General features: G+C 38.0%; 2 protein-coding genes across 2 annotated transcripts in view; both read left to right on the forward strand.

Moving 5' to 3' along the window:
* The first annotated feature begins 5,983 nt into the window (after window positions 1–5,983).
* Ndufaf4 (NADH:ubiquinone oxidoreductase complex assembly factor 4) lies at window positions 5,984–12,330 on the forward strand. Its single transcript, XM_004862501.4, has 3 exons — window positions 5,984–6,363; window positions 6,883–6,986; window positions 11,955–12,330. Exons 1-3 carry the CDS (start codon window positions 6,231–6,233, stop codon window positions 12,237–12,239), a joined length of 522 nt encoding a protein of 173 aa, XP_004862558.1. The 5' UTR covers window positions 5,984–6,230; the 3' UTR covers window positions 12,240–12,330.
* Window positions 6,883–26,729, forward strand: part of Gpr63 (G protein-coupled receptor 63) — a 131,098-nt gene continuing 111,251 nt past the window's right edge. The window contains exon 1 of the mRNA XM_087187963.1: window positions 6,883–6,986. The gene's annotated coding sequence lies outside the window, so the exon portion shown is untranslated. The remainder of the gene's footprint in view (window positions 6,987–26,729) is intronic.

Here is a 26,729-nt window from a genome sequence, read left to right on the forward strand (position 1 = left end):
TGTGTTCCTTTATGCTCTTGCATAAATTTTGTGGTTTGAGTTTTGCATATTTTAGAAGTTTACTCTGAGATGTGTAATACTTTTTGTGCCACTATCAATGACATTTTTTGGCCATTATATTTTCTAACTGAAATAAAGGCCAGCTAGGTATTTAGCTGTGTTACTGAATTCATTTATTACATTTAACAGATCTTTGATTCTCTCAATAGTTTAGGGAGACAGAGGTACTGATTTTACAAATGAACAAGTAATGTAACATTTTGAATTCTTACTTTTCTTGTTGTTTACTAGTTAGGACCTTCAAACTCTTGAATATAGCCAGTTATGGAGGACACTGACTTTATTGGGCTCACCATAACATTTCACCATTCCATGTAATTGTTATATTTTAAAAAATTGTACCTTTATCAAGTAAATAAAGTTTCCTTTATCTCCCAGATAGCTAAATTTATTAGTAGTAATGTTGAATTTGGTTGAATGAAACATATACTGTATTGGGAATCAATTGAAATGACTATAAAGTATTGACAGGGCCTACATTAATTTCTGGAGTATGCAGTCTTTCAGAGTTCTTGGCAAAATTTAGTCCCTTATGGTTGTAGTATTGAGACTTCTCACTGGCTGTCCCCTGGGGTTCCTTTTACTTACTAAAGGCCATGGAAGTTCCTTGCATGTGGCTTCCCTACAGATTTTCTCAAAGATCCTTAGCAACACAGTAGCTTGCTTCTTCGAGGCCAGTAGGAGAATCTCTTCTTCCTACCACCTAAGGTAAAGTTTTACATAACATAAGGGAACCACAAGAGTGGTCACGTTCTAGTCTATAGTCTATCTTGCTCTATATCTCTGCTTTATTCTATTGTTCTATTTTATTCTATTTATATTTACCATATTCTATTAGATTAGAGCAAGTCACACAAGAAGAGATTATATATTTTAGTTGTATAGAAAGTTGCATATATTGTTTTCTCTCAACTTTAAAATATTTCACTATATTTGTGATTGTATTCTTTTCTAAAAAATACTCGGGTCTCTTACTTGTTCATTAATGTTGACTCAAATTTTATAGTCTCAACCAACTGGCATTGTTTTCTATATTATTAACTTCTGCTTTATCTTCAGTCCTTTAGTTTTTGGAGTTGTGTTGATATTCTTTTTCTTGTGTTTTTACTTGAATGTTTAGTTCAAATTTATTTATCTTCCATTTTTCTTTCCTAACAAATATATTTATTGCACATACACGGACATATGTACTTTCTGGTAGTGGCTTTGATAAGTATTTCTTTCAAAGCACTTCTAAATAGTTTCTACAAATCAAATGGTGAAAGAAGCTTCAAGAAAAGGAGCTGGGTGTAGAGTCTCAACTATGTGGTGGGACATGGAAGCCTTTTCTGCCCCAACTCAGCTCTCTTGTTCCTTTTCTTTCTTAGCTCCCATTTTTTTCCAGTAGCTGTTGCCTCTACTCCCCCCACTTTTTTTAATATAACTGTCTTCTTCTAGTCCAGAGAACTAATAAACTCTCTCACAAATGGCTTGCCTTCTCCAGAAACACGCACATTCTACAAGTGGATACAAGGAGAGGAGGAGAAAAACTAATGCAAAGAAAAAGGAAAGGTGGGGAAGCTGGGAGGGAAATAAGGTAGAGACAAGAGTAAAAGAAGAGTGATAGACTTCTGGAGTCCCTAAGATGCCATAATTATTATTGCTGTTTTATATGCAAGGAGTTTCATACACTTGCTAATTGACAGATGCATATTCTCCAGGGGAAGTGAGAGATTTGGGCCATAAGAATTGGATCTCTGTGTAGTGCACAGAAGCAACAAAGTGGTAGGAAAGTAAGACGGTTTCATTCTTTCAATGATCATGTAGTTTCACTGTAACATAAGCTATATGGGGCTGAATGAAGTGTACTAGGCATTCTCTCCACTATTCTGAATCTGTACTTTACTAACTTGGTCACAGGTACTTGTAGATGTGGATATTCTCAAGAGACAACTGGTAGAACAGTGGCCTCCCAGTGATGTTCATCTCTTAATCCCCTAACCTGTGCACGTTCCCTTGCATGGCAAGGGGTACTTTGTACATGGGACTAAGGATATTGAGATGAAGATATTATCCTGGATTATGTACAAGGTAAAATGTAATCAGAAAGGGAAGTCAAGAGAATCACAGAAAAGGATATGAGGGGCTGGGGGGTTAGCTCAGTGGTTTCGCTGCCTGCTGCACAAGTGAAAAGACCCGAGTTCAATCCCTGGTACCAAAAAAAAAAAAAGAAAAAAAGAAAAGGATATAAGACAATGAAGTGATATAACTGCTGGCTTCCAAGATGTGCAGGAAGCCTGTAGAAACAGAAAAACAAGGAAAGGGATTCTCCCCTAGAGCTTCTGGGAGGAAGACAAGTCTGCTGACACCTTGATTTTATTCTCTTTAGACCTATGTTGGACTTCTGACCTATAGAACTGAGAGATAATAAATTGTTTTGTTTTAATTCTGTTATTAGCAATGGGGGACTAATACAATGACAGAAGTCATGTAACGACAAAGCATACATCTGGGCAAAATGCTAGTTACAATTTTATGAGATCTGGTGTTTCTCAATTTGAGTACTAGATTTGCATAAGGCCACATTTTTCTGCCCCATTCCCCTTCTAGGTTTCACAAACATCACTATGAAAGGAGCCAAGTTTGGGAACCTTGTAAATTACATGAATTGGACTCTTACAAATTCCCTGGCTGCTGAGCTGAAGTCCTGGCCTAGAAGTCTGATTCAGAGGTTCTCTCTGAACACCCATACCTCTGCAGGATGTCGTTCCTCCATAAACCTGCTAAGCTGCCCCTAGCAGTTGGGGTTTGCTCAGTGAACGTCTGGAGTCTCTCCTAGGCTCCTTCAGTCATCTGTCTCCTAGGTTTAGAATCTGCAATCCTCCAAAGAACACACAATGCTGTTGAAGGAAGGAAGAAGTGTGCAGTGGTCAGAGTCCTAGGTAGAGAGAAAGACTTTATGCCCCTGACGTGATTCTCATCCATACTCCAACCTTAATGAATCCAATATTGCCAGAGCATGCTGAACAGCAATTAAAAATTAAATTTAGAATATCTATATTTTTATAAAATGCTTGAAGAATGAGTTTTACTTTTACTTTACTTCCAAGTCATTCAGTTATTTTCTTTCATTCACCAGTTTCAGCATAGTTTTGGTTCTTTTTCAAACCTTCCTCTGGTTGTCTAGAAAATGGAAAGCAGCACAAATGACATATGAGCTAAGCAGGGCATAATGGCACATGCCTGTAATCCTAGCACTCCAGAGGCTGAGGCAGGAGGATCACCTTGAGTTGGAGACCAACCTGGGCTACATAGTGAGTTTAAGGCCAGCCTGAACTGCATAGTGAGACCTTATCTCAAAACAAACAAACAAAAAACTAGGATTACATTAGATATGTATAATTTTAATTACTATCATCCCAATTTTAAAATGAGGAAAGAAGGTTCAACCAGATTAAGTAACTTGCACCTCTAGCAGGAGTTTGTTGGGCACAAACAACAAGGCCTAGACTTCAGCCTAGGGGTCCTACTCCTCTTTCTGTTCATCTGACATTTATTTACCGTGTATGAGCCCTGTTCAATATGCTGGATATAACTGGAAACAAAATAAGATAAAAACTCCTGTTCTCAAAAAATTTGTATTCCAATGTTGGCAAGACCCTGGGTTCCTTTCATTAACATCTTATGATAATCACTTCACTCAGATAAAAGCTTAATTTGCTGTTTTGTTTGTTTTTGAGACAAGGTCTCACTATGTGGTTCAGGCTAGCCTTGAACTCACAGCAATCCTGCTTCAGGCTCCCAAGTGCTGGATTACAGGTGTTCTCCACCAAGCCTAATTAAAAGCTTAATTTTGAGCAGCATCCTGTTTGTAATTTCCTGGGGGACCTACAGTATTTTAACTGGTTCACCTAAACCCAAGGGGTTCTTAATTACAGAATTCCTGTTAATTTACTTGTTTTGACAAGAAGAACTGGAATTATGCACTTATGATTCAGGTTTTATTTCCATGATGATTCTCAAAGGGTGAGACTAATTGTGCATTGGTGATATACCTCTGCCTTCTATTTTGCTCTTTGAGGGCCAGAGTAGTACCAGGCCATGACCAGGTAAAGAAGCGAGCTCACATTTAGATGCTCCTTACAGGATGTTGAACCCAAGCTTCTGCCTAAACATAGGAATTCAGGGAATTCCCTCATTCTCTGCCCTCAGTACTTACTGTAACTTCTAATATATTTTTATGGAGCTGGAAATTTGGTGGAATTTCTATGAAAATGAAATTTTTACTTTTAAAATATTTTAACAGAGTGGAATTGCTACTATAATGTGCATAAGAGGCATAACGAAGCAGATGAAACTTTCTTGGCCTCCATAGAAACTGGCTAAGAGGCACTGAACTACTGAACATCCTTGTCTAGAAGATGGAAAACTTGGAGCAGTCTGCCACCTTCAGGATAACTTCCAAATAAACTCCATCACAGAACACTTACATAACTTTCAAATACCAAACCCTGTAAAAACATTTCATGATAATCTGTGGAGAGCGAAAGGTTGAAATAACTTTCAGAGACCTCTGAGTCTCTTGAGAACATAATGAATCCTGGATATGCAGCTGGCACAAAAACAAGGATGGTTACTTGTAACGAGAGTGGTTAAATAGAAAGAGTTCGAATGTCTGTAATGCAAGGGAATGTTATTCCCGGAGTTGTAAAGATACATTTGACCTTTTCCCTGGAAAATAATTAGTCGCCGAATTATGTACAGAGGAGGGGTTGGGGGTTGTGGAAAAGGTATATAAAGGGCAATAAAGTGGGAAAAGGGGTCTCTCCTCCGCCTCTCTCTCCTTTTTCTTTTCCTCAGAGGTTTTGTTTTTCTTTCATCCTCTCCCCTCCTCTCAGGTACTGTTCGACTAGTGACGGCTGGCACCGTCACAATAATCAGTAGTGGGAACTATATTCCTGTAGTGCTTTCGCTATGATTAAGCATTATATTTAACCGTAATACTACTTTTCTTATTAAAACTGCCCTTTTAAAACATCAATTTAAAAAAAATTCTTCAATTTCATTTTTATATCTATTTTTTTCTTACTATAAACCGGTTAAAAACAATCAGTTTATTTTATTTCACTAAACAGAGCTGAGAACACTAAAGGTAGATTTTGTGAAAAACACTGCAACTTCGGAAACTACTACTTCCATCCTGGTGGATTTCTTTTATTATGTATCCATCGAAGTACTTCTAAGAAGCTTAAGCATCAAGGAAACCATCAGAAATGGAAAGAAGAGGTAGAGAATAAGAGATAGGGGAGAAAGAGAGAACATGTAACATGTGCTTTTTTCCAAACGTACTTTCTGTCAGTAAGTTATACTATCTTTCGAACTTACAAATTAAAAAAGACCAAGGAAGGAAGACGAGCAATAGGGTGAAGAATAATAGGATGACTCGGTGCTTCATAGCATACAGAAGTAAATCAAGTTAGTAATAAAAATAAAGAGAAGTGGAAGGAAAGAGTAACTAAAATGAATACCATTAGGTAAAATGAAATGGAACTGGAACGTATAAGAAAATGGAAAGTGAAAACAGTGGCTGAGATAAACATTAGGCAAGGGCTCAGGAAAACAAGGGACACAGAAATAAAAGTGGTTGAAAACAAATACTCATCGAGAATGAACACCCTTTTCTTATCTTCCCGTTACAACAGCAGGAAAGCGGAATTTTAGTAGCTTGTGTGACCTTCGGCAATGACCTGCGAGACGACTTCAGCATCAACCTCCCCGCAACTTTGAGTCTCCACTTTGCGGGGCGACCTCGGCCTCCTCGCCTAGCAGCTTTAAACTTCGCGGCCACGCGCCTGACGAGTGGGGGCGGGGCCCGATGTGGACACGCCCCCGAGCGGCCCGGCTACTCTTGGTTGGGCAGCGCGCAGGACTGCGGCCCGCCCGAGGCCCCGGCCCCGCCCCGCCCGCGGGAGGCGGGCCCTACAAGGAGAGTGTCCTCATCCCCGGAAGAAAGCGCGCCTCATGTAATTACGGGCAGGGACGCGCTGTGTGGCCTCCTGGCCGCCAGAGGACGACGAACGCATTTAGGTACCGTTTCCCGGAGCGCGGGCCGGCGTGACCCCAGACTTGCCGGTGGGCTCGGAGGTCACGCACGTGCGTCGAGAACTTGAGTGCACCATGTTATAGGGAGCATGGGGGCTGGGGTGGCTCGAGCGGTTAGGAATTTCAACTTAGAGAACCGAACAGAACGGGAAATCAGCAAGATGAAGCCGTCTGCGGCCCCGAGGCACCCATCCACCCGCAACGACCTGCGAGAGATGATCGGTGAGCTGTGCGGAGGCGCGGCGGGCGCGGGCGCGGACGCGGACGCGGGCACGGGCACGGGCTGGGGCGACCTCGGCCCCGGGCCGGGGGACCTACGCCGGCCTTCTTGGCCGCAGTGGCTTCGTCAGCCAAGCGCCGGGCCGGGGAGGCCAGGCCGGTGACATTGAGATGGTCCTCGCTGCGCCGCGGAGATTCCCCCCCCTCCCCCGCCTTGGTCCTGAGGGCGGCTCACGCCCGCTCTTCGGGCCCTTGCTCTCTTTTGCCTTTAGTGCTCGATGAAAAACTTTGAACAGGGAATCAGAGTCAGCACCCCTCATGTGCAGCCCACGGTTTTTGTAGGTGTCTTCCCAGAAGGATGGACGCTGAGCCTGGCCTAATATTTTGTTTTTATGCCTAAAATGTTTTCGTAGCTGTCTAAATGATTGTTTAAAAGAAAGTGGCCACTTTATGTTAAGTGTGTGGGATCTTAGAGGAACTTTTTCCTTTTTTAATACTGTGACTTATTTTTTTTCTCCTTAGACCATCCGGAAATTAAGAGAGACATTGCTAGGAAAAATGACAAGCTGCTGTCATTACTGAAAGATGTATATGTTGATTCCAAAGATCCTGTATCACCTCTGCGGGTAATGTGTTTTTTAATTAAGTAAATAATTTACTTATTTTGGGGTTCGAGGAAAATGATTAAGCGAAGTGTGGCAAATGGCAAAAGTGAATTCTCTGCAAGTGTAAGAATGTAGGAGTAGTTGTGGCCAAAGTCCAGTGCCTTGGGAATGTTTAAGATAGTGGTCGAGGCAAGACACCAGCCATGATTGTTGGCTATTTACCAGAATTCTAAGAGACTTGTGGAAGTATTGATTGAATACACTTATACGCGTTATTTTATATTTCAAATTTGTAAGATTTAGTAAGGTAGGAGACCTTTAGTACTTTTTTCTTTTATATTCTCTGAATTGAAATATGTTCTAATCTCAAGGACTCTGTTAGTGTTGTTCAGTTTGTGGGATGCAAACAATTAGTATTTTTAAGGTATGTTCAGATAGGATATGTAAAATTAGAATCATAGAATACATTGGGAATGGGAATCCATATAATAAGTGTGTTAATCTGCATAATATAGATAAGTCCTTAGTAAGTGCCAGGTACAAGTGCTTTGTATATAGTGATGAAAAAACATACCTAGTTCTTAATTCTCACAAGGCTTGTGTGTGGGACACAGCCACTAAACAGATGAACAGCCACACATACATAATTATAAGCAGTGTGAGAATATCAGAAGGACTTTTTTATAATTGGAAGATGACAGATGGCTTCTGAGGAAGTGACATTGAAGGATGAATTGAAGTTTGTAGGGAGAGGTTCTAGGTAGGGAGGAGAGTTTGAAGGAAAAGGAAGTCCCAACAACTTCTGGATTTTTTTTTTCCATTCTAAAATTTTCTGGTGCTGTCTATAGATAGGCAGAATATTTGTAAATAGTTACTAACAACATTTTCATAGAACAAAATAAGGTTGGTAATTGGCATGTAATTGTGATTATAGGGTTCATTTATCAAATGGTCATGTAAAAAGTACAGGGATTGATATCCATGTTCTTTATATTATCATTAAACTAATATTGAGTAGTAGTTCCAGTATTGTTTCTGTCATGTTATACTAAATAATGCAATTGAAAATTGGCTCCTGGGGAGTGAAACATTAATTTTTTAATATATAAAACATATATACATATAATCCATAAAGAAATATATGTGCTCGTATCAAAATTTCACAGGAAAAGTCTAAAATGACTCCTTTTTTTTTCAGTGGTAATGAGAAATTGAATTGTGTAAGTTCTTTGCCCCCTGTTTTTTCTTTTGGGCAGTTCATAGTTTTCTTCATGATTTGTGATGTCTTTAGACATGAATGCTACTGTCCTTGTCATATGGCAAATGATTTGTTTTCTGACTTTTTGACTTATAGCTGTTCAAAATTCTGTCAAATATGCCAGCCATTTGTCCTTAATGACACAGAAAGACTGAGACCACTGTGATATCATAAAAGTCTTTAATATTTTCTTTTAGTAAGGTTTTATGTTTGTATAGTTTATGTAAAAATATTTAGCACTAGATATGGTGCTTATTGTATATATCAGTTTATCTTTTCAAACCAGTGGCCATTTGTCTGACTATAAGTTATTAAATAAACCAGAACTTTTCCATTTACTTAAAATGCTACTATACCTATACTATATTATATATAGTACATATATATATACACACACATACACCTATATATATATACACACACACACACACACACATACACCTATATATATATACACACCTGTACTGTACCTATATACACATATATATGTGAATATACATATAGGTCTGTTTACAGACTCATCAGTTCTATATATTTTTCTATATTTACACTACAACCACGCTATTTTAGTTAATAGAGCTTTATAATGTATCTTTTTTTTTTTTTTTTTTTTGGTACCGGGGATCGAACTCGGGACCTTGCACTTGCAAGGCAGGCGCCAGAACCACTGAGCTAAATCCTCGGCCCTATATCTTGATGTCTATTATGATTTTCGTTCTTATCAAAAGTCTCTTCTGACACATTTATTTTTTACAGATGAACTTTGGAAATCAAAATGTCAATTTTTTTAATAAACACTATTTGGATTTTGTGTGTAATTGAATTAGAATTTGTAGATTAATTGGAGAGGGATTTACATCTCTTAATTGAGTCTGAGTGATAGAGGGAAAATTGTTAATAAAAGTGGGATCTTTTTTATCCTAAGTTTTAAAAGTATTTATTGTTAATATATGATAAAGTGAGTGATTTTGTATTGTCTCTGTACTGCTAAATTATTTCTCTTAGGGATTAGTTTTTCAGTTGACTTTCTTATTTTTCTAAAGGTATTGTATATCTGTATGGTCTTGTAATATTCTTTGCCTTTCTAGTATTTGTCCTTGTTTATTATGTTATCTGTATCTCAAACATAGCAGTGGAAGGGGGCATTCTCACCCATTTCTAACATATTTCAGAATAATTATAAAAATACTGGTTTTCAGTTTTAAAAACTTTTCTATTTTCTAAGTTTCTTTTTTTTTAAAGAAGGATGTTGAATTATATCATGTTTCTTTCAGTGTCAAATAATATTAAATACTAAAAAGGTAAAGGGCATGTCTGAATGAAGGTTATGTTTGGAGTAGGAGTAGAAGTAGAAGGGAACAGAAAGATGAGAGCTTTTAGTTTTGGAAAGTAAAGGAGTTGGGAAGAATGTTTAAGGCTGATGCAATGTGAGTTAAGAGAGTAAGTGATGGTTTTGGAGAACAGTTTGAGTTCATATAGTTAGGGAAAGGTGTGAAGGCTGAATTTGGGAAAAATAAGTTAGGATAGAGAGTGATAGAGTAAAGATACTTGCTAAAGAATTTTGGTTTTATCCTGAGGATTATAGGAAGTATTGAAGAGTTTCATATTGAAAAATAATGTCAGGTTTGGTAGTGAGCAGGGAGGGAGAAAAGTACATTTTATTCAGTTAGAGAAGACCAGCTAGGAGATATTTGCAGTAGTTTCTACATTTTACTAGAGTGATTTGGTGATGGTGGGGGATAAGTAAATGGATTCCAGGGAGATTTAAGAGCCCGTATTAGCAGGATTTAGGCATAGATTGGATGTAATGAGTTAGGGAGAAGGAGGTTTCAGTAAAATCTCCAGTTTGGGGCATGGGCTATGGGAGAGGGTAAAACTAGTGGTAGGTTCCATTTTAGCCATACTGAATTTGAGGTCTATTTCCGTCACTCAGAGATGGCCACTAAGAATTTGGGAATTTGGGTGTGGAAGTGAGAAAAAGAGTCTTGGTTTGAGATCACAGATTTGGAGGTCACTAGCATGTAGGCAGTAATAAAACCTAGAAAAGTGTGTGGGATTACTTTGGAACAATGTCTAGAGTGAGAAGATGACCTGGCCAGAATTTCCAGCATATTACAGTTTAAGGTCAGCAGAAGGGAAAGCCCTATTTGGATTTTGTGTGTAATTGAGTTAGAATTTGTAGATTAATTGAAGAGGGATTAACATCTTTTAATTAAGTTAATCACACAAAGAAAATAAAGGAACCACTGGAAGAACAGATGGAAAACAGAGAGGTGCAGTATGGAAACCAAGGGGAAGATAGTTACAGGTACTACATTGATGTGGTCAGCAATGTTAGATGTACTGAGTTCAAATAAGGTCTGCAAAGTGCCTCTGAATTAATCTTCTAGGAAATCATTAGAGATAGCAAGTAGCGTTGTCTTTTAAACCTTAACCAAAGAGAAGAAAACTGGTTAAAAGGAGGAGGGAGTGAGTTTGGGGTTTAGTGGGAGTCTTAAAAGTGTAGTAGTCTTTTCCAAGAAGCAGTGGAAGACAGGGTTGCAAATGAAAGGAAAAGGTGTATGATAGGAATTACTAGATAACAAGAATGGAATATAGAGCACAAATGCAGAGATTAAGGGTAGATGGGACAGAGTGATAGAGGGATGAGTGTATGTCAGTTATATTAGAGTGTTGGAGACATAAGTTTATTTTCTCAGAAAAGACAAGATCTCTAGCAATACTTGAAATCATTCGAGGTGTTTGGGGCATTGAATATAAAATGCAAAGCTCGAAAACAATGGACTGGACGGTATCAGGTGGACTATTGAAGGCGGCTTCAGAATTCCCTTATAAAGCAAGTGCAGCTTTTAATCTAAGCATTCCTGTTATTATTTCAATGTATTGGTCAAGTATCCCTTGTCTAAAACTTCTGGGACCAGAAATGTTTCAGATTTTGGAATAGTTGTATAGGCATAGTGAGATATCTTGGGGTTAGAATCCAAGTCCAGACATGAAATTCATTTATGTTTCATATATAGCTTATACACTTACTGTAGCTTAAAGGTAATTCTGTACAATATTTTTGGTATACCTGTTTTTTGACTGTGATTGTCATAGGAAGTAGGTGTGGAATTTTCTACTTACAGTGTCATGTTGGCACTCAAAAAGTTTTGGATTTTAGAGCATTTTGGATTTCAGATTTGTGTATTAGCGATACTCAACCTGTATGTGAAATGATGTGAATGAATGGTATTCATTCAGTTATCATTTTTCTAGAGCTACCTGAATTGCTTAGTAATGATAAAATTAGAGTTACGAAAAGATAACATGGCAAAAGTACTGTCAAACTATTGCTCATTATAATGGGAAAATACAGTTTAGGGAAGCATGTACAGTATTTATTTGAAGAGAAATAGTGTAGATTTGATTTGAGAAATGTGAAAACAGAAGCCCCAAGTATAAGTAATTTAATGAACAGAATAAAGGATACATAATAGCAATCAGGGAGATATATCTTTTGCAAGTGGAAAAGGGATCCACAGATAGAGGGAAGGGAAGGAAGAGGAAGTAGAAGGAATTAAGATAAGATGTGTCATGTACATGTGCCATCTCTCATGATGAATGTAATCACTATGTACTGCAAACCTGTACTACTAAAAAAATTTTCCCCCAAAAAAGGATGCTAAGTCTTTTATCCTAAAGGCTTTTTTTCTTTTCTTTCTTTTTTTTTTTTGTTCTCTCGATACTAGGTAAAAGATTCTGAAATATGGCAAGAGACAAAGGAATCCAGATTGCCAAAGGGCCATCACTTTGGTATGGATATTAAGAACATTCCCAAGGGCAAGATTTCCATTGTAGAGGCCTTGACACTTCTCAATAATCATAAACTTTATCCAGAAACATGGACTGCTGAGAAAATAGTACAAGAATACCATTTAAAACTGGAAGATGTAAATTCGCTTCTCAAGTATTTTGTTACTTTTGAAGTCAAGATCTTTCCTCCTGAAAGCAAGAAAGCAATAGAATCAAAATGAAGAAAATCACGAAATTACTTTTCTTATGTGTACTTCTCATCCCCTTGCTTGCTTATTTCCTCAATTTTAGCATATTAAATTATAGAAAATACCAAGTGTATGATGCTCCTTACTTTGAGAGCATGCTATTTATTGAGCTGTGTTGACGTTTCAGGATTGCTAATAGAAAATAAATATTTTTTTAAATATTTAGGTTTAGGCATAGTTCTATGTATATGTCAGCATGACTAATCATATCTACAAATTTATTATAAGTGAGAGAAATACTGTATTTTTGGCACATGATAACACTTTAAATTAGTCACATGGCTTGAACCTCACATTTAACATTCAAAATTTCACCTTCCAATTTAGATTATTAGTTCATTCTTTGTAACAGCTTTCCTGACTCCTAGGATGGAAATGTTTTCTTGTTAGGAAAGAGAAACTGAACAGTCGGGTCGAATAACAGTATTTCCAAAATACCTTTGAGACTGAATTTCTACTATGAGGTGAATGTAATGCTTTCTTAAATGTAAGGGTTACCGTGAAGATAAATACAAAGGACCAAGCAAATGTAAATTATTTTTTGCAGTTGAGAACAGATGCTTGAGGAAGATATATGACCTAAATTTATATAGTTTGTGACATAGCCAGAATTTAGGTTTTCAAAGTCCTAGTGGTATATTCTTTGTGTAATGGCAAAAAGAAATCTATTTCAAGAGGGTAGAGGTAGTAATTGTGATTGTCAGTGTGCTTCCAGGGGAAGATACGTATTGCTACCTTCCAGAGATTCCTTTGGAAATACTGTGGAAGCTGCTGAGGAATTCAGCATGATGACACAATGACACATTTTTAATAATGCTTAAAACAAGATGAACTGAGGTGGGAAACTTGGAGGCTTGTTTTCAGATGCATATGAATAAACTATATCTACTTTAGCTCTGGTTCAGTAGAATAGTTCTTTTATTAAAACATGAAAGAACTCAAATCAATATGAACTTATGTTTTAAAACTGTAAATCACTCAAAACCATTTTGCTTTATGTAAAGATCAATAATCAAATCACCAGTACTGCTGTTTCTGAGCCATCTATATTGTGTGGTTAGTTACCTTAGATACAGCTAATATAATGTCACACAATAAAATAAAGTACTTCCTGTGTCATTCTTTAGCTTAGCTTACTGCTATTTAGTTTTATTTATGGCAGTATATTATGAACAGGAGAGTAATTTGGTAGTGGTGTGTAGAGTTTAGGTTTAGGAAACCTGCTTTGTTCTCAGCACCACTACTAGCCACATGATGACAGAATTGTCCTTAACTGTAAGATAGTTAATAATAAATGATAACATTTTAGATTTACTAGGCACTAATCTAGGTGCTTTACACATACACTTGATTAATATTTGTCACAGGTATGAGGAAAAGTATATTTTACAGTGAGGGTTGAAACAGCTTCAGTAACTTATTAGTGTTGAACCTTGGATTTAAACCCTGGTAGATTATTGTCAGGACCTTGTGCTCCTAGGTGCTGCACTGTGTTGCCTTCCTGTAGGTTCATGAGATTGCAGTGAGATGTCATACAGATTGCCTGGGTTAGAAAAGGCCAGGACTACTCAGTGCTTGCTGATTAAGTCTTAGCAACTCAGTGGATGGACTGTATCAGGAATGCTTTAAAAATACTTAATAACCAGTGACTGTTGAGGGTGTGTGCTAATCATCGGTGTGGGTTGACTTCCATTGATTTTTTTTTTTTTTTTTTGCCCTGGAGATCGAACTCGGGACCTTGTGCCTGCAAGGCAGGCTTTGGAACCACTGAGCTAAATTCCTGGTCCTCCCACAAATTTTATTGTGAAGGAGGCTGAACCATGGACAAACGGAATGGTAGTCTTGAAAGAATTTGAAAGAACGAAATTTTCTGAGTGTTGAAGAGGGGAAGAAAAAAAATTCTTCGGGGTAACATTTAGGGTTAGGATCAGGAGAGGATGGAAGGAGGCTGATAGAACTAGAATTCAGGTTGCTGATAGAGGAGAAATTGCCCCAGAAGTGGTTGCAGAACAGTGGATGGATTGGCAGAGTTCTACTATAAAGTTGGTAATAAATCTGTTGGGCACTTTTGAGTGAAAATGGACACCAGTCACATTTAAGACAAAAGGGCAATCAGCATTAACTGGACAAACTAGACGGTATGCTCATCCTAACCACAAGGGCACTGTTAGAGCTCTTGAAGGCCACTTGGGATCTGGATATAGCTATTTTAGCTCAACCTTGTCAACCTCTGGCATCTCACCATCAGTCAGGAGTAATTTTTTCATGTGGTGAAGGTTTTTCTTGGCCTGGAAATATTTTGGCATTGACATCCTTTTTCCATATTTACTCACTGCCCTTAAACATCCATAATCCCAAGAAAAGGAGGGCAAGGTCCTGGACAGTTTGTAGTGTGGGGGAGCATCTGTGGATATTTGGAGGGACAGAACTAAAGGGGTCAAAGCACCCTGGTTTGAGGCTGTGCATAAAGATGGCTTATTGAGCACAAGTTGAAAATATACAAGAAATGAGCAAATATAAAGGATTAAAATGGTTCTAGGCATCTCAAAAAGCCACTCATTGTTTGGTAGTTACTCTCCTACTTTTCCTGACAGACCCAGTGTCCATGAAACAGTTGGAGAGACAGAATGTCTATCCACGGCTATCTGGAGACCACATCCTCTGCTTTAGGAATAATAGTAGATTGCTTTTTAGAAGGAATAAAATATCAGAAGCACTTATTTGGCCTAATTCTCTATGAAAAATAGAAACAAAAAAACCAAAGCTTTAAATCTAGAGCATTTGGGTTGCTAATTCATGACACATTTTCCCACTGTCAGTTTCCCAGCAATAGAACTGGGTACAGATTCAGCTTGACCTGATCATAGCCATCTTTAGTCATAACCACTACGACTGCCTCTGAGAAACCCTGGTTGGTTTTCTCTGGATAGTTTCCCAGCATACTATAAATAGTCAAGACCAACAGATTGGTATTACATGTAGACTCGGGCCCAGAATGTGTCTGACTCTTGCTATTGGCTTTAGATGAACCAGGTACACACTGGCCTGAATAAAGTCACTTTTCCCTTGACCTCTTGGAATCTATCTGGTCTTGCTACCACCCAGGACCATGCCTCTGTCCATATGTCCCTAGAATTGTACTCTTTGCAATTCTGGATCTACCTACCTCTTTTTTTAGTCACGTGAGCTTTGGGACTGATTCTCATTCACCAAAACCATTAGTGAGCCAGCCAGGAGACTAAGGAAATGGGCCAGGGAAAAAAGCATTAGCAGAATTCCTGAATTGGCCGTCCCATTACATGTGGTAAGAGGTGGCCTGCATTAAATGTTTGTGGTTCACCAAGTGATTATGGATACTCCCTAAACTTACTGCTGGGTTGGAACAGCTGTTTGCTGAATGTCATTTATCCCACTGTAGTAGGGAAGGACAGTGTCTTGCTACAGTGGGATGGCCATTGTTTTGGGCAGTTCAGTTGTCCACCAATGCCCAACCGGCTGCAGATAAGAGCTTAAAGATATTAGAAAAAGGGTTACAACTTGGAAAGAAATTTGTGTATAATTCTTAGGTTCTAACTTGGCTGAGAAAATGGAAGACCCGGACACTAAGCTATAAACCCTAGTGTTCTGCTTTGTGTCTCTAGAAGGAAAGAACTGGAAGAAAAACAGGTGTGAGCTGTCATCTCTAGATCAGGATGGGATGCAAAGAACTGGAATCCCTGGTTGGTGGGGAGTGAGGAAGAACTGAGATTGAAATCCCTCTTAGCCCCTTTCTCCCCAACCCCTGCTGTCTTTGCTGCCCAGAGCAGCATTGATCAGACCCAAAGCTCAGCTTCTCTAAGTCTCATTTTTCTACCTTTCCTGTCTAATTAATTAACTTGCCTTGTGCTGTCTTGGCTCACAGAAGACTAGGGCTTACTTCAGAGGTTCTAGTAACTTCCCCTTACCATGTTCCTTATATCCACGTATTGCTTCAGGGGTATCTACACATTCCTAATATCTGTGTCAGTATGAGGGCTCAGGATCTCACTCTTCATCTGGTTCCATTAACTGGTGAAGATTGTACTTCCTTAGGGAACAGGAGATGGCTGTCCACTCCCAGGCTTGGGCCCTGAACCATCGTGAAGTTCTCGGAGTGGTCTGCCTGGGTAAGACCTGTTTGATTCCAGGCACAGTGCTAACATGCAAATCTTCCCCATTCCCATAGTGCAGGAAAGGAGGTATAGGCTTTTTGTGGGACTCTTGAGTCACTGGCCACCATTGTGCTCCTTGTCTAGCTCAGTGCTTGTGCCTACTATGTTAGCCGATTGAGAGGGGAATCACATGGAACTGACATGTTCCCCAGCAGAACACATTTGAAAAGGCAGATTTTGACCTCTCAAGGAAAGGCGATGGGCACCCCTCTATGAGGTGTGCCAATGCAATTAGATGTCAAGAGTATAGCAGATGGTACAACTTGGGCTCTTTGCCAAGAACAACAAAGATCCAAGTCTAGGATTTTGGTCAGAGTTTTGGAAGGGAATTGAAACTAGCTAGATAAATCCCTTTAGAACAGTAGATTGTAGGAGAGCACAATGTCCTGCTACAGGTGGAGCCACTGACCAAGACTATTGGACACGGTGTGAACTAGCCTACCTGTAAAGAGGTGGGTGATTGTACTTCTTCACCAGTCTCAGCGCACCATAGTTCATACCCCTAGTCTAAATAAGTGGCTTGCATATTAACGACAGTGCAGCATCTTCTCCATAGCTTATTAACTTGCAATCTGCAGACAGTGTTGGGCTGGGTTAACTATGAAATTACGTTACTACCCCAGGCAGCCACACAGTGGCCTGTGATCTGAGTGCAAGTGGTTTCCCCCATACCTAAAAATGCTTGGTATATACATGAGACCAGCAGGGGGAACCCAAGTGCCTCCCTTCGACATAGAACGCCAAAGGACTGGTGCAACTTGACTTTATTCACTCAGACATGGGCACAAGCAATTAGGGTTTCACAGAATTCATTTGTGTCCCACCTTCCATGGTACTTCTCTGGGTAAACAACTTAATCTCAGGTGTTTTTACTTTTCCCTGCAGTGTATTAGCATGCTTACAACGCCCTCTTAATTCTCAGTGCTCACTGAGGAGGTCAGTTAGGTCTCATTCTTCCCTTTTGGTCTCTTATAGAAACAGTACTGCTATTTTTGTATACTACTAACATTAAGTCCAGGGGAGGAAACAGTTCAGGAGAGATGCTTTAGTGTAGCAATGGTGAACCTTCTAGAGCTTTCAGTGATGCAAACAGCCTGCTGCAGCACATGTGCCATAGGTTCAGCACTGCTGTTCTAGTGGCTTCCTCCATGAATGAGTCAGCTATTTCTTGCCAAAGTATGTGGAGTCTCTCGCCTCCTAATTTGGTCTCCATTGACCTTGTTTAACTCTGACTTGTGGTCATGGCTTATGCCCTGAGTGGGCCATGGGAAATAACTCAGAGTGCTACAGTTAGCCTCTTGGTTTGACATGCCATTTCACTTATGGACCCTGTTCTGGTTGCCATCATGTGGTATGCTGTACCACATCAGTCCCCAGCTGGTGCTGGAGTGTTGTGTAACAGATGATGTTACTAGTATTGTCTTACTGGATAGTGCATATTTACTTTTACAAGTCTCTAAGCATCTGTTTTCTTGTTCATAGCTGTAGTTTTTTCTGTTTTCCTTGGAATCTATGCTATTATCAAGACAAAATGTTTTGTTATCATTCCTAATGTCAGTCACATAAATGAAAATCCAAATTAATGTCTTATGTGATCCTATCTCTAGTATCCCTATGAGGCATACTAGGTTGTTGATTTGGTTTCTGGGACTCCTGGTTGAAAAAATTCATTGTTTTTATAATTTGCATAATTGTTCTCTGTCTCTTCATGTGTGTGTCTCTACTGTTGCTAGGGACTCTACTTACAAGCCAGACACGTGGTCTCACTGATTCTATCTACCCAATGCCAAAGCCCCTCATAGGCTCAGGACATACCATGACTGAGGGCATGTGAGATTGTAAGATCCAGTTATAAGGAATGGAATATATGGATTCAACTTGACTCGGCCACAGCTATCTTCAGTGATAACCACCATGATTGCCCCTGAGTAGACCTGGTTGGTTTTCCCCACATAGTTTCCCAGTGTACTATAAGCTGTCAAAGCCATGAGAGTGCTATATGGAGCTTTATGACCACGCCATGGTATCACTGAGGAAAAACACTATAATTTCTAAAATAACCCTCAAGTCTTCTATTTACAGAAAAATAAATATTGCTTAATTTTAATACATTTATATTTGGTAATAAAAATTTCACTTAGAGCTAATGATATTCAAGCAATTTTGCATTTTAGCTTACTGTTTTGCATATTGTATGGGAAATATAGTCAATTTTTTCTTTAATTGTCTTTTTGCCTCTCAAGGTAAGCGTAATATAAACCACTCAATAATTTAAATGAACTATATAATGAAGATTACTACTCTAATTTTCCTCTTCTTAAATAATCTTCCTTCTACTTTTATGTTGTCTCTCTTTTTTTAATTCCACATATGAAAGAAAATATGAGATTTTTTTGAGTTTGGCTTATTTTGTTTAATATGATCATCTCCAGTTCCATGTATTTTCCTGCAAATAACATAATTTCATTGTTTAGGGCTGAATAATATTCCATTGTACGTATCTATCTATATATATGTGTATCACATTTTCTTATTTGCATAAACATGTTTTTTGAGGCATAATTCATAATAGTTAAGCTATGGAAACAGTTTAGGTGCCTGTCATATGGTGAATGGGTAATCTCTTTTTTCACTGATTCTTGTTACACAACAGCATGTTTGTGTATAACATTTTAATTTTACTTTTTAGAAATAACTTGCTTTCAATATATATTATCATGAAAGTTCAACGTGTTTATAAACTGGTGCTTTTTTTTAACACAGGAGAAATGATACAGTTGGGCTCCTATTTATTATTTAGATTACTGTTAGTGTTAAGAGACTCTAGTGTAGAGTTGCAGAGTATTCAGCTCTGCCTATTCACTGCTTTTTAGGCTATTATCCATTAATTATTCAATCACTTCCCTATCAGCCCTCCTTCTCTTAGTGCTTGTCTACAACTGATACTATTGGTTCAAATGAGTAGCTTAGAAATGAAAAAGCCATTTAGAAAATATGTCTTGTGGAAGAAAAGGGAGAGAGGGAAAGAGTAAAAGGAGGAGGAGAGAGAAATTTTGCCTTATAAATATTCCAGAAATATTGCAACGTTGCCAAAGCAAAAAGTTACCTTTCTTCTTCTTAGGGTACTTTGTTGTATATTTTGGTTTTGTCACTGGCACTGATGCTTCTGTAGAAATAGCAAAAGTTAATAACAAAATAAAAATTTAAAAAGACCAGGTTTAAGATATTCTAAAACTTCAAAACAACATCTTTAATGAGGTCTTTGAATATTTAGGTCACTGCATTCTCTTTTTTAAGAGACCCACTTCTAGGTAGGGCAAATGTGTGACCCACTTATGAATGTAGATATTACAATTGTGATTTTTTTCTTTCTCTGCTTGCTCAAATAACTTATTAAGCAAAAAGTAGACAAATATCATTTTATCAAACCAATAATATTGCTAATTACTCATCCATCACTAATATTCATTGATCTGTTTACTGTGTGCTACACACTTGCCTAGAAGCTGAGGATACAACAGGGAAGATAAAAAAAATCTCGTCTTGCTTACAGTTTTAACTTTAGCTGCTGTTCATTTATCCATTGGTCCATACAAAACCATCTCAAAACCGAGTAGCTTAAAACAATTCATTATTGAATTGGGTAGTTTTCCTCTGGATCTCTGATGTACTTGAATCTGGGGTTGGTGTCATCTGAAGGCTCAAGACAGGCTGTCCTTAGGGTAACATCTAGGCTGTTGGATCAGAGTGCCTATAGGCAGGCTTCTTGTAGCATGGTGATTGTCTGGGTTCCAAAAATAAATATTTCAGAACAAAGAAAGTGGACCTACTTAAGTCCTGGGCCCAGAAATCGCCAGAGCATCATTTCTTTACTCTGTTGATCAGAGCAGTCTTATAGCCTGCCTTGGTAGGAGATGCATGCCACAGCTCTTGTGGGAAAACATCAGAGAACATGAGGCCATCATCAAAAATGTGTAGGGTCTATTAACTTTGATAGCTTGGTTAAGGTGGTGTCTGGAAGATACTCACTATAAAATTTCTGTTTTCCGGCTTGTAATTACTAAGTTATTGATTAGGAAAGGGCATAAGAGAATCTAGAAATGTTCTCTATTTTGATCTGGTTGGACATTACATTAGTATATCAAGCTGTACATTTAAAAATAAAGCACTTTATATACTGCAGCGTATAGTTTTAATACCTTAATAAAAAAGAAAAAATTAAAAACCAAATTTACCACCTTCACCTCATACCTTAGCCTCTTGTACACCCTTTGGTTGTTTTGCCAGTGATTCTGCTAGTCTCCCAGTTACAAAGACTGCAAAACTCAGACTTCTGACTGTTCTCTAATTCACCCCCATCCCTAGCTTCCTCCCTTAGTTATCACTCTCTATAATTCATTTTTCAAATGATACCCAGACTAGTTAAAAAAAAAGAAAAAAATCTGAAAAATGCTACAAATTCATCCCATCATCCTTAGGATGCAATCCAAGTTCCTTAAATTGTGAGGATGTCTGCCTACATATGTAATTCTTTCAAACTCATCTCTCCTGACTTTCCCAGTGTAAACTCCAGCTTTCCTAAGTTTCTTATAAAGGTATGTATTTAACTGTGACCTGAAATGCAAAATTACACTTTAGAGATTTATTGAGGAATAATTTAATTAAATTTTAGTTAATGAATATTATTGAGTATTCTTGTGCCCATAGGGCACAAGAATAAACATAGTCCTTGCTCACTAGTTGAGGTAAAAGAAACATACAAATTATCCCTCTATGGTGTAAAATTTAATAAGTGCCCTCAAGTATAAAAATAATGCAAGGAGTAGTGAAAGGAAGGATACATGAGAACCCTATTGAGCAGGACTTATTTGCCTTAATTAATGCTGTTATCCCAAGAAGAATGAAACTGGCATTCAAGGAGGGAAATTGTATAAAGTATGTTCACAAAGTAATTTAGGTTCCCTATGAACCCAGTCCCTTTGTGTAGATGGCATATTTAGTAACTGCACACAGAAAGTCTTTCACTCCCGTGAAGACACTCAAGTTTTAGCCTCTTGAGAAGCTATTGTGAATATTCATCTTTTGTGTGGTTTTGATTTTTCTATGCTGGTAGATATGGTTGGCATTTTAACTTTTCTCCTTGCAGAATGTGGTTGGTGCAATGGAGGCTGAGACTTTGCTGTGACACTCACTATAGGTCTTTTGTGAAAAGCTTGATATCCTGACAGCATTTTTTAATGCTCATGGAGAAGGTGTGACTACTGGTGACCTCTAAGAACTGCCCATTTCATCAGACCAACTGTCCTTTTATACCTAGTATTTATATCTATGTCCATTGATATTCTTGAGCCAATTGTATTAGCTTACTCAATAAAATTCCAGAGACTGACGGGCTTAAACAACAGAAATTTGTTTTCTCACAGACCAGGAGGAAGAAACCCTGAGATTAAAGTGTTGGCAAGATTGGTTTCTTCTGAGTCCTCTCTTTGCCTTGTAGATGGCTGTCTTCTCCCTGTGTCTTCACATGGTCTTTCCATTGTGCTTGCTTCTATCCTAATATTCTCTTTATATAAGGATAACAGTCATTAGATTAGCATCCTCCCTGACTTAACTTTAATTATCTCTTTAAAGGCTCTGTCTCCAAATACAGTCACATTCTGAGAAAATGGACATAGGACCAAATATGAATTTGAGTGGTGGAACACATACAGTAATCCAGTTCAAAATACCAACTTACATCAGCTTTTAGCTGTACAGTTATTTTTTAAGACACAATTTGATTTTGCTGTATTTTGCATTACGTACAGTTTTTTATTACATACAAAAAGTATTTCTTCAGCATCACTGGCCAAAAATACCATAAAGGAAGATGAATTTCTGTTTATGTTTCTATGTGTAGATGTGTGTGTGTGTGCTTGTGTTTACACTCAGATCCACAGACAGACACACATGATGCATGTTCAGTAGACTTAAATATCAAATTCTGATTAAAAATAGCTTCTGTTATCAACAATTTTGTCTTCTTAAATCATTAACTCATGAGATATTTTATAAAAATGCATAGCTTAGCTTTCTATTTGATGTTTTAAGTTTGGGTTGGTTTAAACTGCAATTGAGACTGAACATTTCCATTAGTGCTAATTGGGACTTCTGCCCTTTGAAATATCATATAGCATCACGTGGTGCCTTAGGATCGTTCCAAACCTTTCATTTTGTGCATTCAGAGATGGTGTATATAGACAAGTAATTAAAAGTAAATGACAGGACTCAGGTCAACCTAGGATCCTGTTAACCACTCTACCATGTAGTTTCCATGGGATGACCTAGAGATGCTGTAAGATTTCAGAATTTCTCTCGTGTCATCAGAAATAAAATGTCATTAGGCTTAGTTTTCTGTTTAGGGCTTCAAAATGTATTCCAGTGCTTGGAAAATATTTGCAACTCACATTTAACATATATGATAACTTTACATAAATAAATTAGAAGTTATATATTTGCCAGGCATACTTGGATTCAGATATTTAGATTTCCACTACTTGCTTGACTCCAGGTTGTTTTGCAAGTCAACAGGGGAGGCACTGTCCTAGATGTGGTTCCTCTACAAAGCCTGGATCTTCTTCACAGTGATGGTGTGGTACTTTGTCAGCACTCACCTGTATTCTACTTCTAATGCTACGTTGCTAGCAAACAGGACTCTAAGTTTGAGACTGAAAGTGCATATGACCAATGAATACAGCAAAGATTTCTGGGGAGAAATTTCAACTGGGTGTTATGTCCTGCAGTAACAATAAACAGGGAGGTGGTCTTTGGACTGGGTATAAAACAAATTAATAAATTGCTACAGAGGAAACTTTAGAATAAGAGAGAGGGGGCATATGTCAAGGTGTTAGAGATTGGATCTAAAATGGCCCCAAGAGCCTTATGTGTTTGGAAGGTGATTACATAATGGGGACATTATAGTTAACTTGCTGTTAGGAGGTAGGGTCTTGTCAGAAGACTACTGGGTCACTGGAAGCATGATCTGGAATGGTGTATCTTTCTCCCTGCTTCTTCCCTTCCTTCTAAGCTTCCTGGCCACCATGATGTAAGCAGCTTTCCTCCATCCAGGCTTTCCCACTATGCATTTCTGCCTTGGAGCCAGCCAGCCATGGACTGAGACTGAGACAAAATGTTGTGAGTGTCAGGTATTGTGCCCCAGTGACAAGAAAGTGACTAAGACACAAGGCTTAGAGGGGAGACATAGAATGTAGAGATGGGCAGTCATTTTCCCCAAATCTGAGTCAATGGCTTTTCTTGCATTCTCTTATCTCATGTCTCGTGTTGTCTACCAAGCATTATACTTTTGACTACTTTCACAGCCTTGGAGGAGCTAGGCCATATTGTATGGCTAGAGCACGTCTTTTATTCTCAAGACTATGCAGTCTTGCTTTTGTCCCATCTTTGATGAATCAGTGCTGGCCTTTGAGGGCACACTCTTGCTTCTGTGTGGTATCCTTGGTGATGAGATGCTGATGGAGCTTTCAAATGCTGATTAATTAGACCTTCGTACCTCAGGTGTCCCGTGCACTCAGAAAAGGTAGGACAGCCCCATAAATGACTCTTTTATTCTCTCTCTCTCTTTCTCTCTCTCTCTCTGTCTCTCTCTCTCTTCAGAAACAAAGCTTTTGTAAATAAGGAGGGGAAGAGGGGTTGAAGGGAGGGGGGAAATGGGAGAAAAAGAAGAAGCAAGATATATCATGTACAGGTACAAATTCCCTATGGTGAATGTGATCATTATGTATATCTAAAATGAACCAATAAATGTTTTGCTTCAAAAAAAGTGACAGACCTAAAAAACAAAACAAAATGAAACTCTCCTAAAGACACCATCCAAAGCTCTGTCTTCTCTTGACAAATACGTTTATTATGGTACACTAGTTGTTTTAGTAAGAGACAGGATACTGACCATGGAAGGGGTGGTGAAGGGTTTTGCTTTCAAGGGAGAGAGGTATAGGCTCTGTCATCTTTGTCAAAGCTTGCTCTCATGAAATGGACTAGGCTATAATGTCACCTCTGTAGTCCTGGCATATGTTCCATATGCGATAAACCTAAGAATCCTCAAAGAGTGAGAAAATAAATATGACACCTGTGCTTTCTTCTGTCGGACTAGCTTCTACTTCTTGAATTATATTTATAATCATAATCTGAAAGTAGTACCACTATATTGCTCCTATTCTCTGTTATCAGCATTTAAAGTTTTTCAAAAGCATTTCTCTCATTCTATCACTTATGTATCTGTTTTTGACAATTATAGTTAAATAGAAGTATATATTTATCCACATCTGACCCTTACCGTGCTTCAAGATCAGTTAAAATATTGTTTCTACTGTCTTTTATTCCAAGCAGAATTAATCTTTTGGTTTTGTCTCACACAGAGATGAAAGATTCTAGGATTCTAACCCCCACCCTCACCCCATATCTAACAGTTTTGACTGGGAGTTTTGATAGCCCAGACCTTGCTTCTGGGCCTTCATGGGCCTCTCTCTTTTCCAGCTAATTGTGATTGAAAGTCTCTTTAAACAGACCATCTACCAGTCAGAAATGGAGGCTAGTCATTGTCCCTTTAAATAACTATGAACACAAGAAATAAAGAATAGCTCTCTTCCATATTCACATACTGTCTGCTATAATAACTTAGGATTTGGGAGGTGGAAGTCAGGGACACACTTGGACTTGATTTCATTCTGGCTTATTTGAAAAATCAAATAATGAGACAAAGCAACTGGACATATATTATTAGAAACATCTTTGATCAAAAGGTGAAGGTAGATTAGCAAGCTTATTTATCCTTTATTTTCTGAAAACATTTCTTCCTCATTGTCTATTAGGAGAGAGAAAAAGGATCAGGTTTTTTTTTTTGATCAGCTTCAGTTTTTAAGAATAATATTTTCATGTGTAAATATTTTTACTTTATCAGTATAGGAGTAAAAGAGGAAAATGATAATTTTTGAGGCTGGGCAAGCTAGGTATAAAAATACAAGTACAAAAGTTTAAAAATAACCCAACTATCTGCAGCAGTCTTGATGATTTACTTTAAGAGTTATCACAGATGGGATAGAGAAAAGATACTACGTTATCTTCCTTCTTTATGGTTCAAACCCATCTTTTCCAGCACTCTATTGTTTTTTTTTTTTTTTGCAAAACCCCAATACCATGTTTATTTTTCAACATATTATACAATTTAACATCATCCTTATTTGTCATTTTGTATACTTAAGAATTCATAAAGATCTTGTTTTGAGGAAGATGCCCCAGCACACTGAAAGCACAGAGCCTTATTTCCCTGCTTTATTTCAGAGCAAGACAATAATATTATCTAGATATTTCTATTTTTACCCTATAATGAGGACACTGAATCTAAAATTGCACACAGCCCTGAGCTGTTAACATTTCTGCTTCACTTTAACCTGAATAAATGCTTCAGATTTTCCTGGAACCAGATTCATGCAATGTCTGTTCAAAGGCGGTACATGGCTTGTTACCATCAAAATTCAGTGTTTATTTCTCATTGTAATGAGAAAGGCCCTCTGGCTGTTCAACCAGCTGTAATTTTTCACCAGTTCTGAATAAACATTTCAAACCATAATGAGTCATTGTTGGATTTGATGAAGAAAATGGAATTAGAGAAAGAGTAATTTACATCTGTGATGGCCATTCATTAAAGTTTTCAGTAAGTATGGGGAAAGCAAAAAATATAAGACAAAAGGTATATTTTAAAAATGTTTTAAATGTGACAAACAGTTGAAATAAATTCATATCATCCTAATATATGCTTCTGTGAAAGAAACAGGTGAAGGGTCTGTCTTTGCTTGTGTGATTGGCTGAGGTTCAGACCTCCTACTTCATGGTAAGAAAACCTCCCATGAAAATGAATTTGGAGCCCAGAATGCAGGCCCACACTTCCAACCCAGGAGCTGACCCCACTGTATCCATCCCTGCCCTGCCTCTCAATATCCTCTCACCAAGGATGAGTTCTTTGCAACAGGCGATTGGCATTCTCTAGCCCAATTTGTATATGTGGCAACTGGCTAGACAGTGAACCCATGAAACCTTCAAAATTGCTTTATCACATGGCGAACAAGAACCTTGCATTAAAAAACAAGTCTTTGGAGTTTAAAAAAAAAGTGAACACATAAAACAGCAGTTGTTGAAGGTCAACACTTCATTAAATGTGTTTGTACTGAATCATTCTTGGTGGATAACCTCATTGCTGAAGCTAAAAGTCCTTTACTTT

This window comes from Heterocephalus glaber, unplaced genomic scaffold (assembly GCF_053883595.1).
Source record: "Heterocephalus glaber isolate CG9 unplaced genomic scaffold, H.glaber_assembly_v1.0 deba00001523, whole genome shotgun sequence".
Taxonomy (NCBI): Eukaryota; Metazoa; Chordata; class Mammalia; order Rodentia; family Bathyergidae; genus Heterocephalus; species Heterocephalus glaber.